This window comes from Sander vitreus, unplaced genomic scaffold, assembly GCF_031162955.1.
Source record: "Sander vitreus isolate 19-12246 unplaced genomic scaffold, sanVit1 ctg391_0, whole genome shotgun sequence".
Lineage (NCBI taxonomy): Eukaryota > Metazoa > Chordata > Actinopteri > Perciformes > Percidae > Sander > Sander vitreus.
Genome location: NW_027595516.1, coordinates 57501 through 76819, shown reverse-complemented (window position 1 = coordinate 76819; position 19319 = coordinate 57501). Strand labels below are relative to the sequence as shown.

General features: G+C 43.5%; 2 protein-coding genes and 1 pseudogene across 3 annotated transcripts in view; 2 read left to right on the top strand and 1 right to left on the bottom strand.

Annotated features, from left to right (window-relative positions):
• Positions 1-95: 95 nt before the first annotated feature.
• On the bottom strand, positions 96-1751 carry LOC144513950 (alpha-1-antitrypsin-like protein CM55-MS pseudogene; annotated as a pseudogene). The gene is made up of 3 exons (XR_013501215.1): positions 1178-1751; positions 985-1055; positions 96-289 (listed from the first exon to the last, which is right to left on the bottom strand). The product of XR_013501215.1 is annotated as an alpha-1-antitrypsin-like protein CM55-MS pseudogene (transcript).
• A 6528-nt stretch (positions 1752-8279) lies between these two features.
• LOC144513954 (alpha-1-antitrypsin-like protein CM55-MS) lies at positions 8280-11589 on the top strand. The gene is made up of 6 exons (XM_078245142.1): positions 8280-8357; positions 9209-9791; positions 9910-9980; positions 10664-10857; positions 11172-11319; positions 11392-11589. The coding sequence occupies exons 2-6, from the start codon at positions 9215-9217 to the stop codon at positions 11587-11589; spliced, it is 1188 nt and encodes a 395-aa protein (XP_078101268.1). The 5' UTR covers positions 8280-8357; positions 9209-9214.
• A 4416-nt stretch (positions 11590-16005) lies between these two features.
• The window catches only part of grk5l (G protein-coupled receptor kinase 5 like), a 41520-nt gene continuing 38206 nt past the window's right edge, over positions 16006-19319 (top strand). Inside the window, exon 1 of the mRNA XM_078245141.1 lies at positions 16006-16481. Within this exon, the coding sequence (XP_078101267.1) occupies positions 16430-16481 (52 nt within the window). The 5' untranslated portion in view covers positions 16006-16429. The remainder of the gene's footprint in view (positions 16482-19319) is intronic.

Here is a 19319-nt window from a genome sequence, read left to right as displayed (position 1 = left end):
TTTGGGGGAGGACAGTCTATTGGACAGGACAAAGCTGGGTACTTTCAGTGTCAAACCTTCCACATATTAGAAGCATAAATTAAGATTGTCCCAACCTGAGTCTCATAGCCTTCAACCATTTGGTGACGTGGTCCGGGGAGATGGAGTTCTCCAGCCTTGACATGACGTCAGGCAACATCAGCAGCATGGAGTAGGGGCCGTTGAAGGGGAGCTGAAGGACCGTCGTGTCCAGCTCATAGTCTTCATAGATATGAAAACGATGCTCCAGATTCATCATGACGGCTGGAACCTGGAAGATGATCATTTCAGAAAAAAGAAAAAAGTAGGGCGTTACTAAAAAAAGAGTTCATACATCTTCCGTCAAAACACCAAACACGGCCGGACCCAAGAGTCACAGACCCGATCGACAACGATTTTATAACAGATTGCCATTGACAAAGAAAACCGAACTTTGTCTTATCTAATGTAGCGCTAGTAGCCTTCTTCCCAGTGCCTTGCCATGGGGATATAATCCATCCCCCTTGTCAACGGGAGCCTTTTCCTTTAAATGTAAGCGAACCAAAAACGAGAGATGCACTGAATCCAGGATCGGGCTTCGGCTGAATATTGGGCTTTTTGACGTGGTTTGGTTTCTGCCGAACCTTAGAATTTTAACCACCGAACCCTACACGTGCTATGCGCGTCGACGTAATGGCGGCGCTGTCGATTACGGGAAGGTGTTTACGTAGGTGGAGGGTTCAATGCAGCAGGCTGTGAGAAAGTGGAAATGGAACTGGTGAGCAGAAAGTGTTGTTTGGCAGTACTTTCAGTCAAAAGAAGGCCATTCAAGTCCAGCTACATGTTCAATTAACAATGCTGATTTGAGCATTCCCACCAGACACACCCTCTAGGTTGAGACTGAACCCAATGTTTACAACGTCTGGCTCTGCCCCTGTTAATTACTGGGACGCAAATCCATTCAGAATTAAGAGTGAAAATCTGAACCTTGGTGTTCGCGTCCACGTTGAAGTCGTCCTGCTTGGTGAGCTCAGGGTCAAACGAAGTCGCCCACTTTCCTGTCAGACAACGAGCAGAAATAAAACTTCTGGTTTGATACGTTCAATTTATCAAAAATATATAAACAGATCTTACATTAGATTACAGACTGACTACATCTCATCCCACAGGACCTTCTTACCTTTGTAGTAGATGTAGCTGATGAGATACATGACTGTGTTTGGATCCAGGCTTCCCACCAGCTTGTCAATCTTCCCGTTGGTCTTCTCCTCCACGTACTTATTGATGGTATCAGCACTTTCTGTGGTTTGGCTGAAGTCCACATTGAACCCATCTGCGAAGTATGACTGCTTCAGGGTCTGCAGGAACTCCGGCTTTGGCTTGAAGCTGTTGTCCACAAACACGGCGGTCCCTTTGCTGGCGTCCTGAGACGGGTTGTTGGCCCTCTGGAGCAACGTCTGGAAGGCCTGGTCCACGTCAGTCTGCGTCAGGGAGCTGATGAAGCCCAGACCACTGAAAAGCTGACGGTGCGTCTCCCCCTGCGCTCCCACGGACAACGCAGCCAAGGCGGCCGACACACTAGCCGGGGAGAAGAAGATATTCTTTCCCCGTGAGTCAGCATCAGCTGCTAACTTCCTGTAGAGTCGGAAGGAAAACTCTTTGTTTGCTTTGTTCACCAGGGAGACGCTGTTGGCGCTGCAGACGCAGATCACCGCTGATAGGACCCAGAGACCCAGGGCTGTATGCATCATCATGGTGAACTAAGACAAAAGTTCAAAAGTTCAGCTCCATTGTTTTAATGAGGAATCTGATTGAACAGTGGTATTTTTTCAAGCTGGACCTATATTTCCCTAATAATTTTTGTCCCAAGTGACTGAACGCTGTAACCAGCAGCTGTGAACCAGGCTGCTATGTAACCTTGCAGGATTGGTTTTCCACTGTTCTAACAATCACCACTCTGGTTTGGTTGAACTAAACACTTAATTCACCCATTTACATGTGGAAATACACTGGCTCTATACACACTAAAAGTACTGAGGTGTGACTCTCCCAAGCAATTACACCAGTCACACTTCAGAAAGGCAGTCTGGCTTCTTACCTCTCCGACCAGAGAAACAACTCAAACTGGTGCAATACCAATTAGACTTAAAGTAACAAAAGGCTAACCCAAAAATTAAACATTACGAGAACTCTGTCACGAACCAGCTCACCTTCAAGCTTAAAAACAAACCTTTTCTGGATGTGAAGATTGAGAGAGATCTCCAGAACTGAATCTCCAGCCCTCTTTAAAGGACAAAGAGTCAATCAAGCAAATGTGAACCAGGTGTAGACTAACACACCTCTGCCTGCCTCCTTCTTCATCTTCTTCTTTTTTGTATGGTGGTTGGGAACCAGCTTTTTGGAGCATTACCGCCACCATCTGTACTGGAGTGTGGATCATGAGGCCAACCTACACCTTCTTAAATCCTTTTTAATAACCCAGTTATCTTCAAACAAGAAAACAAAAAAAGAAAACAAATGTCACCAGATCCTCTTTGCAGTATATCCTATAAATGTCCATACTTCAAACCTTCAGAAATGAGAACAGCCATGCAACTATCTGATGACTTTTTCAGCATTATAAATCAATCAGACAGAGTTTTGCACAAAGCGCACCCCAACACACAACACACACAACACACACACACAACAAACACACACAACACACACACACACAAACACACACACACACACACACACACCTTTTATACATTGTCGTGTTTCTTTAGAAATAAACAACGGACAAATAGAGTCTTTAAACGCTTCAGATGTAAAGGTATTCTCTGTCAAAGTGACGTCAGAATGAATGGGAGTCAATGGGATGCTAACGGTATGCTAACGGGAGGTGATGGCTTGTTAGCATCAAACTGGCGCCATAGGAGCTACGCGTTGTGAGGAGAAGCTGACCCCCTTGGAAAATATGGAGTCACAGGATGTGATGTACGGAGATGAAGTGCCCAAAAAGACCGCCTTCTTTGGATGTATCAACCAACGTAACCAACTCAGATTAGACTGCTCTTTGGCCGGTGTTTGTCAGTGTAGTCTATATCCAAGATGTTTCATTTCCGGGATTGTTCAGGTTCAGATTGTCGCTCATTTTCGACTGGATGTACGTAACTTTCCTCTTCTTTTGTCTTGGCGTTCTAAACTCTGGTGGGTTTATGAGGACTATGGTTAAAGTGGCTATATGTAACCTTCAGTTTGTCCCTTTGGACAAAACCGGGTCTCACTGTCAACATGTCACGAGGCAAAGAATTAAGAGTTTGTCGTAGCAACCAACATAATAATAATAAATATATATATATATATATATATATATATATATATATATAGTTAGCGACTGGCAGGAAAGCCATAACACGAAAATGGTTACAGTCCGAATCTCCAACAAAGACTGACTGGATCAATATTGTGATCAAAGTATGGAGAAAATTGCTATTTCGTTAAATAAACGGGCTAATAAATACTGGCAATACTGGGGAAAATGGATTGTGTTTGTCACTTTGGGCTGATTAATGATCATTTACTGCATTGAACTGACACGTATTAGTGTAAAGTTTGTATGCAGTACTGCATAGGTGACCAAGTGTTTGTTCTGTGTCTTAAAGAAAAATAAAGTATACAAAAAAAAGAAAATAGTAGGCCAACACAGACTGAAAAGGAATAAAATGTCAGCGCTTAATGGAAGGGGGGACGTCATCTAATGTTGGTTACTGACGTACAACCATATCGCGCATTGTAAAGTTATTTTATGAATGAAATAGACTTATTACATACCTGAGGGCCAATTCCGGGTCGGTTTCAATCCTGTAATTGTCTCCATCTGTTGAAAGCCCGACCGTGTGTCACTCACGTTGTCGCCCGTCATCTTTCCTTTCCCTTTAAGCTTTTAGTTCTTTGTTTAATTTCCTTCTTTCCTGTGATGGTCCTGCCCCAGTATCAGCCATAACGACAGCAGATACCTTCTGAGATAACATTAAAATACAGTTAAGGCATATATAAAGAAATCTGCTTCTTTTTCCCTGGCTGGATACGTTAACGCAGGCTTTTCCGGTGTTACACCGAAATCTGTGACCCTTCAGAATGTATTACTGTCGGGCCGTCTACCTGCCGAAAATCATTCTGTGAATTGGTGGGAAAAATCGTACCCGGAGTCTCGTTTGCTGTTACAGGTAATTTATGATCAAACGCATTCTCATGAACAGGTCCGTATGATATCGCATGAAAATGTACATCCTATGAAATTAGGAGACCGCCAGCTGGTCACGTGACGCTGGCTGGTCACATGACGCCAGCAGCCTACGAGCTCCAGGACGCCGAGCGGCATGTTGCTAGTTCTTTAAGCCGCTCCAGAGCATCCTACCGCCGGCTATATGTCCTCTGTTAATTCAGCGGTAGTTGGTGGTTCAGTCAAAACAGATGACAGTGAGCAGAGCACCGCGAGCTACCACTTGTTTCGGCTGAGATTACAGTTAAATTTAGTCCACAAAATGAGCATTGAAGTATCTTCATTCTGAGTCTAGACAGGACATAGTGTATGAAATAATGCAACTAGCTAACAACCTGCTAAAGTCTGGTATTAGTACTACATTTATATGGGTACCAGCTCATATAGGTGTAAGAGGTAATGAATTGGAAGATAAATGTGCGAAGAAAGCAGCAGAGAAGCCTGATATAGAGGTGGATATTAAATACGGTAAAGCTGAAGTCAAACAGATGGTGGCGGTAATGCTCCAAAAAGCTGGTTCCCAACCACCATACAAAAAAGAAGAAGATGAAGAAGGAGGCAGGCAGAGGTGTGGTAGTCTACACCTGGTTCACATTTGCTTGATTGACTCTTTGTCCTTTAAAGAGGGCTGGAGATTCAGTTCTGGAGATCTCTCTCAATCTTCACATCCAGAAAAGGTTTGTTTTTGAGGTTTGTCTATGTTGTTGTTCACTCATGCACTCCCTCCACCACTGATGATACTAATTGGTATTGCACCAGTTTGGTGTTGCTTATTTGCATTGAGTTGTTTCTCTGGTCGGAGAGGTAAGAAGCCTGAGTTGTGACTGGTATAATTGTTTGGGTGATTCACACATCAGGACTTTTAGCGTGTATAGAGCCAGCATATCTCCACCAGACTCCATGTAAATAATCAGGACTTTTAGCATGTATAGAGCCAGCATATCTCCACCAGACTCCATGTAAATAATCAGGACTTTTAGTGTGTATAGAGCCAGCATATCTCCACATGTAAATGGGTGAATTAAGGGTTTATTTCAACCAAACCAGAGTGGTGATTGTTGGAACAGTGGAAAGATGAGCCAAGACGGCTTTAGCTAGTTTTAATTAGTTTCTGTCCACTTTGAATGAAGTGTCTTTTACGATAATAGAAGTACTGATTATTTACATGGAGTTTGGTGGAGATATGCTGGCTCTATACATCGCTAAAAAGTATAGAGGTGTGACTCTCCCAAGCAATTACACCAGTCACACTTCAGAAAGGCAGTCTGGCTTCTTACCTCTCCGACCAGAGAAACAACTTATACTGGTGCAATACCAATTAGACTTAAAGGAAAAAAAGGCTAACCCAAAAACTAAACATTACGAGAACTCTGTCACGAACCAGCTCAACTTCAAGCTCAAAAACAAACCTTTTCTGGATGTGAGGATTGAGAGAGATCTCCAGAACTGAATCTCCAGCCCTCTTTAAAGGACAAAGAGTCAATCAAGCAAATGTGAACCAGGTGTAGACTAACACACCTCTGCCTGCCTCCTTCTTCATCTTCTTCTTTTTTGTATGGTGGTTGGGAACCAGCTTTTTGGAGCATTACCGCCACCATCTGTACTGGAGTTTGGCTCATGAGGCCAACCTACACCTTCTTAAATCCTTTTTAATAACCCAGTTATCTTCAAACAAGAAAACAAAAAAAGAAAACAAATGTCACCAGATCCTCTTTGCAGTATATCCTATAAATGTCCATACTTCAAACCTTCAGAAATGAGAACAGCCATGCAACTATCTGATGACTTTTTCAGCATTATAAATCAATCAGACAGAGTTTTGCACAAAGTGCGTCCCAACACACAACACACACACACACACACACAACACACACACACACACACACACACACACACACACACACACCTTTTATACATTGTCGTGTTTCTTTAGAAATAAACAACGGACAAATAGAGTCTTTAAACGCTTCAGATGTAAAGGTATTCTCTGTCAAAGTGACGCCAAAATGAATGGGAGTCAATGGGATGCTAACGGGATGCTAACGGGAGGTGATGGCTTGTTAGCATCAAAATGGCGCCATAGGAGCTACGCGTTGTGAGGAGAAGCTGACCCCCTTGGAAAATATGGAGTCACAGGATGTGATGTACGGAGATGAAGTGCCCAAAAAGACCGCCTTCTTTGGATGTATCAACCAACGTAACCAACTCAGATTAGACTGCTCTTTGGCCGGTGTTTGTCAGTGTAGTCTATATCCAAGATGTTTCATTTCCGGGATTGTTCAGGTTCAGATTGTCGCTCATTTTCGACTGGATGTACGTAACTTTCCTCTTCCTTTGTCTTGGCGTTCTAAACTCCGGTGGGTTTATGAGGACTATGGTTAAAGTGGCTATATGTAACCTTCAGTTTGTCCCTTTGGACAAAACCGGGTCTCACTGTCAACATGTCACGAGGCAAAGAATTAAGAGTTTGTCGTAGCAACCAACATAATAACAATAAATATATATATATATATATAGTTAGCGACTGGCAGGAAAGCCATAACACGAAAATGGTTACAGTCCGTATCTCCAACAAAGACTGACTGGATCAATATTGTAATCAAAGTATGGAGAAAATTGCTATTTCGTTAAATAAACGGGCTAATAAATACTGGCAATACTGGGGAAAATGGATTGTGTTTGTCACTTTGGGCTGATTAATGATCATTTACTGCATTGAACCGACACGTATTAGTGTAAAGTTTGTATGCAGTACTGCATAGGTGACCAAGTGTTTGTTCTGTGTCTTAAAGAAAAATAAAGTATAAAAAAAAGAAAATAGTAGGCCATAGTAGGCCACAGACTGAAAGGAATAAAATGTCAGCGCTTAATGGAAGGGGGGACGTCATCTAATGTTGGTTACTGACGTACAACCATATCGCGCATTGTAAAGTTATTTTATGAATGAAATAGACTTATTACATACCTGAGGGCCAATTCCGGGTCGGTTTCAATCCTGTAATTGTCTCCATCTGTTGAAAGCCCGACCGTGTGTCACTCACGTTGTCGCCCGTCATCTTTCCTTTCCCTTTAAGCTTTTAGTTCTTTGTTTAATTTCCTTCTTTCCTGTGATGGTCCTGCCCCAGTATCAGCCATAACGACAGCAGATACCTTCTGAGATAACATTAAAATACAGTTAAGGCATATATAAAGAAATCTGCTTCTTTTTCCCTGACTGGATACGTTAACGCAGGCTTTTCCGGTGTTACACCGAAATCTGTGACCCTTCAGAATGTATTCCTGTCGGGCCGTCTACCTGCCGAAAATCATTCTGTGAATTGGTGGGAAAAATCGTACCCGGAGTCTCGTTTGCTGTTACAGGTAATTTATGATCAAACGCATTCTCATGAACAGGTCTGTATGATATCGCATGAAAATGTACATCCTATGAAATTAGGAGACCGCCAGCTGGTCACGTGACGCTGGCTGGTCACATGACGCCAGCAGCCTACGAGCTCCAGGACGCCGAGCGGCATGTTGCCAGTTCTTTAAGCCGCTCCAGAGCATCCTACCGCCGGCTATATGTCCTCTGTTAATTCAGCGGTAGTTGGTGGTTCAGTCAAAACAGATGACAGTGAGCAGAGCACCGCGAGCTACCACTTGTTTCGGCTGAGATTACAGTTAAATTTAGTCCACAAAATGAGCATTGAAGTATCTTCATTCTGAGTCTAGACAGGACATAGTGTATGAAATAATGCAACTAGCTAACAACCTGCTTAAGTCTGGTATTAGTACTACATTTATATGGGTACCAGCTCATATAGGTGTAAGAGGTAATGAATTGGAAGATAAATGTGCGAAGAAAGCAGCAGAGAAGCCTGATATAGAGGTGGATATTAAATACGATAAAACTGAAGTCAAACAGATGGTGGCGGTAATGCTCCAAAAAGCTGGTTCCCAACCACCATACAAAAAAGAAGAAGATGAAGAAGGAGGCAGGCAGAGGTGTGGTAGTCTACACCTGGTTCACATTTGCTTGATTGACTCTTTGTCCTTTAAAGAGGGCTGGAGATGCAGTTCTGGAGATCTCTCTCAATCCTCACATCCAGAAAAGGTTTGTTTTTGAGGTTTTGTCTATGTTATTATTCACTCATGCACTCCCTCCACCACTGATGATACTAATTGGTATTGCACCAGTTTGGTTTTGCTGATTTGCATTGAGTTGTTTCTCTGGTCGGAGAGGTAAGAAGTCTGAGTTGTGACTGGTATAATTGTTTAGGTGATTCACACATCAGGACTTTTAGCGTGTATAGAGCCAGCATATCTCCACCAGACTCCATGTAAATAATCAGGACTTTTAGCGTGTATAGAGCCAGCATATCTCCACCAGACTCCATGTAAATAATCAGGACTTTTAGTGTGTATAGAGCCAGCATATCTCCACATGTAAATGGGTGACTTAAGGGTTTATTTCAACCAAACCAGAGTGGTGATTGTTGGAACAGTGGAAAGATGAACCAAGACGGCTTTAGCTAGTTTTAATAAGTTTCTGTCCACTTTGAATGAAGTGTGTTTTACGATGATAAAAGTCCTGATTATTTACATGGAGTCTGGTGGGTTTGGTGATTTCGGGGTCGTTTCATGTTAAACTAAAAGGATCTTACTCTTTAACATAGATCTACTTTTGTAGGGATCCTTTCCATAATGTTGTCAGGCACTTAGAATAATCTGAGTCTGTCAGCAGCAACAACTGAATTTTTAGTGGACGCTGACTGATGCTGAATATTTGTTCTGTAGGGTAACATTACAGCTTGGTTCACAGCTTCATGATACAGCATTCTCTGTTAATACTGGACCAGTTTCAAAAGTTTTTTATACTAAACCTTCAGAAAATACATCCAGTACAAAATCAGTGTCCTCATTAAAACAAACATCGAAGCTGAACTTTTGAACTTTTTGTCTTAGTTCACCATGATGATGCATACAGCCGTGGGTCTCTGGGTCCTATCAGCGGTGATCTGCGTCTGTAGCGCCAACAGCGTCTCCCTGGTGAACAAAGCAAACAAAGTGTTTTCCTTCCGGCTCTACAGGAAGTTAGCCGGTCATGCTGACTCACAGGGAACGAATATCTTCTTCTCCCCGGCTAGTGTATCGGCCGCCTTGGCTGCGTTGTCCGTGGGAGCGCAGGGGGAGACGCACCGTCAGCTTTTCAGTGGTCTGGGCTTCAACCGCTCCCTCTTGACGCAGACAGATGTGGACCGGGCCTTTCAGACGTTGCTCCAGAGGGCCAACAACACATCTCAGGACGCCAGCAAAGGGACCGCCGTGTTCGTGGACGAACAGTTCAAGCTGAAACCGGAGTTCCTGCAGACCCTGAAGCAGTCGTACTTCGCAGATGGGTTCAATGTGGACTTCAACAAAACCACAGAAAGTGCTGATACCATCAATAAGTACGTGTTGGAGAAGACCAACGGGAAGATTGACAAGCTGGTGGAAGATGTGGATCCAAACACAGTCATGTATCTCATCAGCTACATCTCTTACAAAGGTAAGAAGGTCCTGTGGGATGAGATCTAGTCAGCCTGTAATCTAATGTAAGATCTGTTTATATATTATGTTAAATTGAACGTATCAAACCAGAAGTTTTATTTCTGCTTGTCTGACAGGAAAGTGGGCGACTTCGTTTGACCCTGAGCTCACCAAGCAGGACGACTTCAACGTGGACGCGAACACCAAGGTTCAGATTTTCACTCCTAATTCTGAATGGATTTGTGTCCCAGTAATTAACAGGGGCAGAGCCAGACGTTGTAAACATTGGGTTCAGTCTCCACCTAGAGGGTGTGTCTGGTGGGAATGCTCAAATCAGCATTGTTAATTGAACATGTATCTGGACTTGAATGGCCTTTTGACTGAAAGTACTGCCAAACAACACTTTCTGCTCACTTTTTCCACTTCCTCACAGCCTGCTGCATTGAACCCTCCACCTACGTAAACACCTTCCCGTAATCGACAGCGCCGCCATTACGTCGACGCGCATTGCACGTGTAGGGTTCGGTGGTTAAAATTCTAAGGTTCGGCAGAAACCAAACCACGTCAAAAAGCCCAATATTCAGCCGAAGCCCGATCCTGGATTCGGTGCATCTCTTGTTTTTGTTCGCTTACGTTTAAAGGAAAAGGCTCCCGTTGACAAGGGATGGGATTATATCCCCATGGCAAGGCACTGGGAAGAAGGCTACTAGCGCTACATTAGATAAGACAAGTTTGGTTGTCTTTGTCAATCTGTTATAAAATCGTTGTCGATCGGGTGTGTGACTCTTGGGTCCGGCCGTGTTTGGTGTTTTGACGGAAGATGTATGAACTTTTTTTTTTTTTTTAATAACGCCCCACTTTTTTCTTTTTTCTGAAATGATCATCGTCCAGGTTCCAGCCGTCATGATGAATCTGAAGCATCGTTTTCATATCTATGAAGACTATGAGCTGGACACGACGGTCCTTCAGCTCCCCTTCAACGGCCCCTACTCCATGCTGCTGATGTTGCCTGACGTCATGTCAAGGCTGGAGAACGCCATCTCCCCAGACCACGTCACCAAATGGTTGAAGGCTATGAGACTCAGGTTGGGACAATCTTAATTTATGCTTCTAATATGTGGAAGGTTTGACACTGAAAGTACCCAGCTTTGTCCTGTCCAATAGACTGTCCTCCCCCAAAAAAAATGGAAATATGCTGGCTCTATATACACCCTAAAAGTACCAGTATTTGAAATTGAAAATTTGGTGATTGTGATTTCAGGGCTGTTTAATGTTAAACTAAAAGGATCTTACTCTTTAACTAAAAGGTCTGTCTGTAGGGATAAGGCCCTCATAGCCAAATGAAACTCCTGCCCTAGTCAGATTCAATGACTGGCTCTCTTCCCCCCCCCGTTTTTAGGAGATATGATGTATATATTCCAAAGTTCTCCATCAAGACTTCCTACAACCTCAACAATGTGCTGTCAGAAATGGGAATGACAGACATGTTTGGTGATCGTGCAAATTTGAGAGGCATTTCAGAGGAGCAAGGACTGGCAGTCTCAGAAGTAAGTAAACGGAGCATGGGTTTTATTTCAATCATCTTCCTGTTGTCTCACTTTCTCTGCGTTGCACCGCAGGTTGTGCACAAAGCTACGCTGGACGTGGATGAGGCCGGAGCCACCGCTGCAGCAGCCACAGGCATCGGGATCTCACTGACTGCCCTCCCGGCCCCAGCCCCTGTGTTGAAGTTCAATAGTCCATTCATGGTCCTCATCACTGAACGCAACACGGAGGAAATCCTCTTCTTGGGCAAGATTATCAACCCAACCATCTGATCATCACTTGGTGTTTGCTCGAGCACAGCTGTTGCAGCTCATATAAAGGAGTCAGAAAAACTTGCTTTGTTGTCTCGTGCTTTATTGAGTGAACAGTTTTTTTATTTTTATATATTTATCTTTGAAGATTAAATGTAGGGATAAAATATGATCAACTTGCATAAACATTTAGTATTCATTTAGAACGGATCAGATTTAAAAAAGAAATGCAATAGAAATGAACACTGAGCGCCCACTTTTTGAACTGCTCTGGTTCAAGTAAAAGTACTACTTCCACACTGTAAAAGTTCTTCATTGGACATGTTCAGTAAAAGTCCATAAGTATCATCAGGTAAAACTACTTAATGCAGATAAATCTTCACATCTCAGAAACTGGGAACAGTTGATTTCATACCGACTTACATCTCCTACAAGAGCAGAAACTCTCACAACCTCACAGCTCGGGGTCAGTCTACCTTCGATGGTTTAGACATTGTGGCTAATCTAAATACTTATAGAGGAAATGGATTTTTTTTTTTTAAAGTGGATGGGACAGAACTAGAGTGACTGCTCTGGTCAAAGGCTGACGCTACACTGGATTGCTGGCTTGAATGTGTAAGAAGTAGGAATAGTTCAGAAAGTGAGACTGAGTTTATTTGGTATGAATGTCAGAAGTTAAATAAAACATGTTTGAAAGATGAGCAATAAGTTTTTAGGAAAAGCTGACTAAACTGGAAATCTCTTAAATGTGTAAGAAGTAAAAGTTAATTAGCTCTGTGTACCAACTTTAGTCAAGGGTTGCCATGACTTCTGTCTCAGTTACTTTCACTGAGATGAGGCTCTGGAGCACCATTAAACCTCCTGCTTCTAGCTCAAACAGTTCTATTGCTTAATGTTTAATACCGTAAGAGAGAGGACACCCTGCTGAACATCCTGTGGAACAATGGTGTGTACTGTTAAAAAATGTGAGGACAGTAGCAGGCAGAAGAAGGCCTGTTGCTGTTATTCTCCAGGTATTTCTGGAACCAGTTAATACAGGATAATGTACTTACTGAGTCAAAAGCCACCTGGCTCTTGATGGCAAGTTGGCTAAAGGATGAGGGGGGAGCATGGCATCAAGATGTCTTGTATAGCAAACAAGTGACAAGTCGTTAAGTTAAAGCTGCATTTTGTACACAGTATACAACTTGTGTTATAGTGGAATGTGGATAAATCAGAAAAATAGTATACAAGCGGGCAATTCCTAATCATGCTGAACGTTTTGATGTTTGAATAACGTTTCTGTGTTGATAAAAGGATACAGAAGAATAATAAAGATATAGAATAACATAGGTACAATAAACACCAAATGTAGCTCAGCGTAAATTCTGTCAGGGAGACTTCAATTACGTTTTCTCTCTTCTCTTTAACTGATCAGCTGGGTGGTGGGTGTCACGTTTCGGTAAACCAATCAGAATCGGGCACGTATGTTCAAGCCAATCACAGCATGACTACCATGTTTTAAATCATTTCTCTCTCCTGCTTCTGTCAGTTGTCTTTTCAGACGAGAGTGCGACCCACCTCCTCCTCTTCTACCTCCAGGCATTGTCAACCACGGTGTATTCGGTCTTCTCCCGGCTGACGGCTCCAGTTTGGTTTTCATCTGGTCTGTGGGTTTTTTGTCACCACCACCAGTGTCTAGACTCCATTGGGGGATATGTTTGGTTTTCCTAAACCTTAGAAATATATAGATACGCCTTTTACAATGGAGTCTAATCTCCAAAGTTTACGTATGTACTTAATTTGCACTTATAACTTACTAATAAATGTTTGCATATCTGCAACGAAGTCTCTCCTGATTGAAATACCGTCTTGGTTCATCTTTCCACTGTTCCAACAATCACCACTCTGGTTTAGTTGAAATAAACCCTTAATTCACCCATTTACATGTGGAGATATGCTGGCTCTATACACGCTAAAAGTCCTGATTATTTACATGGAGTCTGGTGGAAATATGCTGGCTCTATACACGAATGACATTAACCTGGATGCTGTCATCTATAATGCTGTTTTCTTAATAATTAATATGCTTAGTTGTTTTCCATTTCTTTAATATATGAAATTGTCAATACAGCTTGAGAAACTCCATGCCATTGGATACAAGGCAGTGCTTCTTCTTGAAAAGAAGAACAAGAAGAAGGAGGAGAAGTGTGACATTTTAACTCCACGGTGCACACTTACCTCATATGCCAAGGACTATCTTACAAAGATAGTGTCTTTTTTTGAGTACCTTTGTGAAGGTGAGATGCATGCACTGTACTTTTGAAGTCACAGTTCACATGTTGTGTTTGGTAGGCAAAATACGTTATCAGTGTTTAAATCTTAAAGGGATGGTTCACCACTTAACCTTCCCAACATTCATATTGGGCATTCTCTCTTCCCTCTTCTGCTATCTCCATTATCTATTTTGCTGGGTACCATTACTGCATCCGGGCCTTAGTGCTGCCCAAGACAAGCTGTGATTGGTTTAAAGAAATACATAAAAGCCAGAACGGTTTTACCCCTAGCCCAGAAGGTTGACTCATGGAGCCATACTCCACATATACAGTGCTGACACAGCACTGTGGTGATAGCTCTTGCTATGCAAGACTAGCACAACATTGGATCAACTCTTTTTAAAACAATTTAAGTTGCAGTGGCTGCTTCTTTCTACCCAAATGTTGTAAAACAACATGTGCCCGTATTTTGTTTTAGATACAGCCAGACTGAACTCCCAAACCAATTTGTAAGACAACTGACTCAACAACATTTGCACCAGCATTGTGTTTGTTGTATAAAAATGGAAATCCCTTAAATGATTTCCCTTCATGGACTCTATTCCTATTTGCTGTGCAAAATTTGGAGCATTATCAATAAATGATAGAGAAATAAATGAATTACTAGTTTTCTGCTGCTGGATGCTTATGCTGGATGTATGATCATTGGGGACATACATGCATCATCTTTGTACACTGGATGCGTGGCTTGAGTGTGGCGTTTCTGTTGCGTCTTTACACACCAGAAAGGTGTCTGACGTGGCGCTGCTGCTACTACTGCTGCTGCTGCTGCTGCTACTGCTACTGCTGCTGCTGCTGCTGCTGCTACTACTGCTACTACTGCTGCTGCTGCTGCTACTACTGCTACTGCTGCTGCTACTACTGCTGCTGCTGCTGCTGCTGCTGCTGCTACTGCTACTGCTGCTGCTGCTGCTGCTGCTACTGCTGCTACCGCTGCTGCTACTGCTGCCACTGCTGCCGCTGCCGCTGCTACCGCTGCCGCTGCTGCTGCTGCTGCTACTGCTGCTGCTGCTGCTACTACTGCTGCTACTGCTGCTGCTGCTGCTGCTGCTGCTGCTGCTGCTGCTGCTACTACTGCTGCTGCTGCTGCTGCTGCTGCTGCTGCTGCTACTACTACTGCTACTACTGCTGCTGCTGCTGCTGCTGGGGGGCATTTGGGTTAATGGCGTCGGCACATGCAGCTCAACATCACGTCTCCTTAAGTCCTCTGATATTTCCTCATTTATGTCATCAACACATCCATGATTCATGGAGATGTTGTGTAAAACAAGGTCATGTTTTTCCTTGTATTCATGTATGGTTTGCAAAAATGGGAACTGCTGTGTCCGTGAGATGAGAGAAGCAACGTGTATGTGCGGTGTGCACGCCCCTTAAAATAGCATCTGAATAACGCGCCACTGACTTTAGACGAGGTTGAACTGAACTGTTTTCTGAAACTGTAAAATAGCACTAGGGAACGTTTGCGCCTCCACACGCCCCCGAGAGCGCAAGTTCATTCCCTAATTTACCGACGTGAGTCTGTGGAGGGAAAAGTCAGCTGTGCGTCGGGTGCAAAATAGGAATGATACATGCGTTGGTGTACAAAGTCAATTGCGCTGGGTGCAAGATAGGGCCCGTAGTGTGTAAGGGCATGATTTAACAATAACTACCGTAGTTTCTACCAATGCCAACCTGCCAAGACCTCTTGCCACCCCATGTAGAATTGTCTAGATCCGCCACTGTTCCACAATAATAAAGTCTGCACACAAAAAAACAGTCACTTGCATCCCTCAGCTTGTGTTTCTGTCTATGAAACACCAGGGGGCGCCGTCGGGAAACTATACTGGCTGTGTATTATTCAAGTAAAAATAGATAGATAGACTTCATAAATCCCAAATTGGTAAATGACTGTTAGAGCAGCAAGTTACAGGGAGACACGCACGCACGCACACACACACACACACACACACACACACACACACACACACACACACACACACACACACACACACACACACACACACACACACACACACACACACACACACACACAGCGTCTCTGGCTTGACGCAGCCGTGACGCAGAGGCCCAGCCCTTTTTGATGACGCAGCAGCAGGGCAGGGAGGGAGGAGGGAGGGGGCGCGCTGCTGTCCTTTGGGGTGCGCGCACACGGCTCTGCTGTTGTAACGTGAAAGCTGCGGTGTTCCTGCTGTGTGTAACCCGCTGGATACAGCCCGCCGTACGGACCCGGTTCGCTCCAGATCCCCCGGCGGAATCCCCTCCGCACCGGAGAGACTCCGCAGCCGAACCCCGCCGCATGGAAAGCGTCTGGACTACAAATGCGCGCACCACAACAAGAAGAACCATGCCTAGCTGTAACGTTACATCGCATGCAAATCTGTCACATCCTGTTGTATCCATTACGACTTTGATATGAGAGGAATCTGCGACGAGCAGTGAAGAAACAACCGCCGCCGAAGGACGTTTGTTTCTGCTGCAGATTTCTCTCTTGTGGATCCGGAAACCTCTGCATCTGGGATTGTGTGGTTTTTTTTGTTTGTTTTTTGATGGAGCTGGAGAACATAGTAGCCAACACTGTACTGCTTAAAGCCAGAGAGGGTAAGTTGGTACAAACAGTAAGTAGCTCAGGCCTGCTGGCTGTCACGTTTTGTGCATAAAAAGGTGAAATAAACCGTAAAGATGCCTGCGGACTGTTCGGCTCTACAGCAGGGAAACACTAGCCTACGGTCTGATTAGGCAACAACACAGAGATCAACACAACAACACAGAGATCAACACAACAACACAGAGATCAACACAACAACACAGAGGTCAACACAACAACACAGAGGTCAACACAACAACACAGAGATCAACACAACAACACAGAGATCAACACAACAACACAGAGGTCAACACAACAACAACAACAACACAGAGATCAACAATAGTAACTCATTATTTTGAGATATATATAATAATAATAATAATAATAATAATAATAATACAGACATGAACATGTCCTAGTGAAGGTGATCAAAGTCAGTCTCATGGCTCTGTTTATCCTCCCGGAGTTTGACGGATCATTTGCGTTTTCCTACAAATGTAAAGGAGGGGAATGTGAAGGAATGTGAATCTTTGGCAACACTATAGGTCTACTTTATACACACTGGAGCAGGGAAGAAGTGTTTCCATCAGTCTAAAGATGAGACTGATGCACAGAGAGAGATTCTGGGCATCATGTCTGAGAGAAGACATGTATTCTGGCTGTAGTCTGGAATATATAGTATATATAAGTATATGTGAAACATATAAATTACCAGTTATCTTGAGAAAGCCTGGGAGATGATTTGTAGATGAGGATTTGTTGTTTGTATATACTGTTTGTTTTTGTTGGTCAATGGTGCGTTCACTTCCCGCTGCCTCAAGATAGCAATACTCCCAGAATGCACCTGAACACACCTCCCTGTAAGACCAGCATGCCCAGAATGCACCTGAACACACCTTTCTGTAAGACCAGCACGCCCAGAATGCACCTGAACACACCTCTCTGTAAGACCAGCACGCCCAGAATGCACCTGAACACACCTCCCTGTAAGACCAGCACGCCCAGAATGCACCTGAACACACCTCCCTGTAAGACCAGCACGCCCAGAATGCACCTGAACACACCTCCCTGTAAGACCAGCATGGGCCACAGATGAGGTCAGGTGCATTTGTTATTTAAACGACGTGGGCGCTGGACGGGAAACTGACAACTGGGTCGGTCTTAACCTAGCAAAGACACTTGGGTCGGGCTTTTTTTCGTGCACTTCACATGTCTTTTAATCAGTCTGATGTTTATTTACTTTGTAAAGAAGAACATAGTCTCGCATTGCCAGACCTTCCTCCACAGCGCTGCAGAGGAAGGTCTGGCAATCGTCTTTGTCAGCGAGACTGCATTGTTTCCGAGTGTTTTCCCTCACATCGAACATCTAAAACACAGCAAAAGTAGACTGTTACTATCACTGAAGCCACAAGAAAACCAGCTCATTTCAAACGCCAGCCAATTATAGTTTAGTTTTAAAGGTAAACTTGAGAGTGTTTTCAACCTGGAGCCTATTTGTTAAATGTTTCTGTGTCTACGTGACTGATGGGAACAATCTTAGAAACTGGTCCAGTATTAAGAGAGAAACAAGCTGCAAAGTAACGTTAAACCATCCAGTCAGCGTCCACTAAAAGTTCTGTTGTTGCTGCTGTCAGACTCAGATTATTATTCTAAGTGTCTGACAACATTATGAAAGGATCCCTACAGAGATAGACCTTTTAGTTAAAGAGGAAGATCCTTTTAGTTTAACATGAAACAGCCCCGAAATCACCATCACCAAACTACACCAGACTCCATGTAAATAATCAGGACTTTTATCATCGTAAAACACGCTTCATTCAAAGTGGACAGAAACTAAATAAAACTACCAAAAGCCGTCTTGGTTCATCTTTCCACTGTTCCAACAATCACCACTCTGGTTTGGTTGAAATAAACCCTTAATTCACCCATTTACATGTGGAGATATGCTGGCTCTATACACGCTAAAAGTCCTGATTATTTACATGGAGTCTGGTGGAGATATGCTGGCTCTATACACGCTAAAAGTCCTGATTATTTACATGGAGTCTGGTGTAGTTTGGTGATGGTGATTTCGGGGCTGTTTCATGTTAAACTAAAAGGATCTTCCTCTTTAACTAAAAGGTCTATCTCTGTAGGGATCCTTTCATAATGTTGTCAGACACTTAGAATAATAATCTGAGTCTGTCATCAGCAACAACAGAACTTTTAGTGGACGCTAACAGATGCTGAACATTTGTCCTGTAGGGTTACATTGTGTGTGTCATACCTATGTCTTTCCAGGACAAATTATGTAACCTTTTACTATCAATGCTGTACATTCTAAGTAACACGGTTTCACACCGTTTCACTCTCAGTGCAAACACAAGTTTGGCTGCAGGTAGCACGTGGTTTCATGTGGCAACAGTCTCTGTGGAGTTACAGAGTGACGCACGAGAAGACTGGGCGCCTCTGGCAGCTCCTTCTAGTTATCTCATGGTGACAGAGAGAGACATTCAGAGAGATTCATGGGAACTAATGGAGTAACAAAGAGGAAGCTGACAAAACCCCTCAACGAAAGATGTTTTTGTTTTATGCATTCTTGTATAAAGTCCTCAGAGTAGTGTGTGGGGTCTTGTTACATAATGCCTGTACTATTACTGTACGCGGACCGATCATCTCCCCACCTCCCCCTCCCCCAAAGGCTCATTCTGAGTCAGGGGAAACCCTGTGAGCTGTCCTGACTGTGTGCGGGACAGAACGGGTCTTTTGCAGTTTCCCATTCAGCAGTGGTGTAGTCTAATGTATTGTAGTGGGTATACTGTACTGTATATGTATAGGCCAGGATGGGGGGGGGCATATCATAGTGGGGG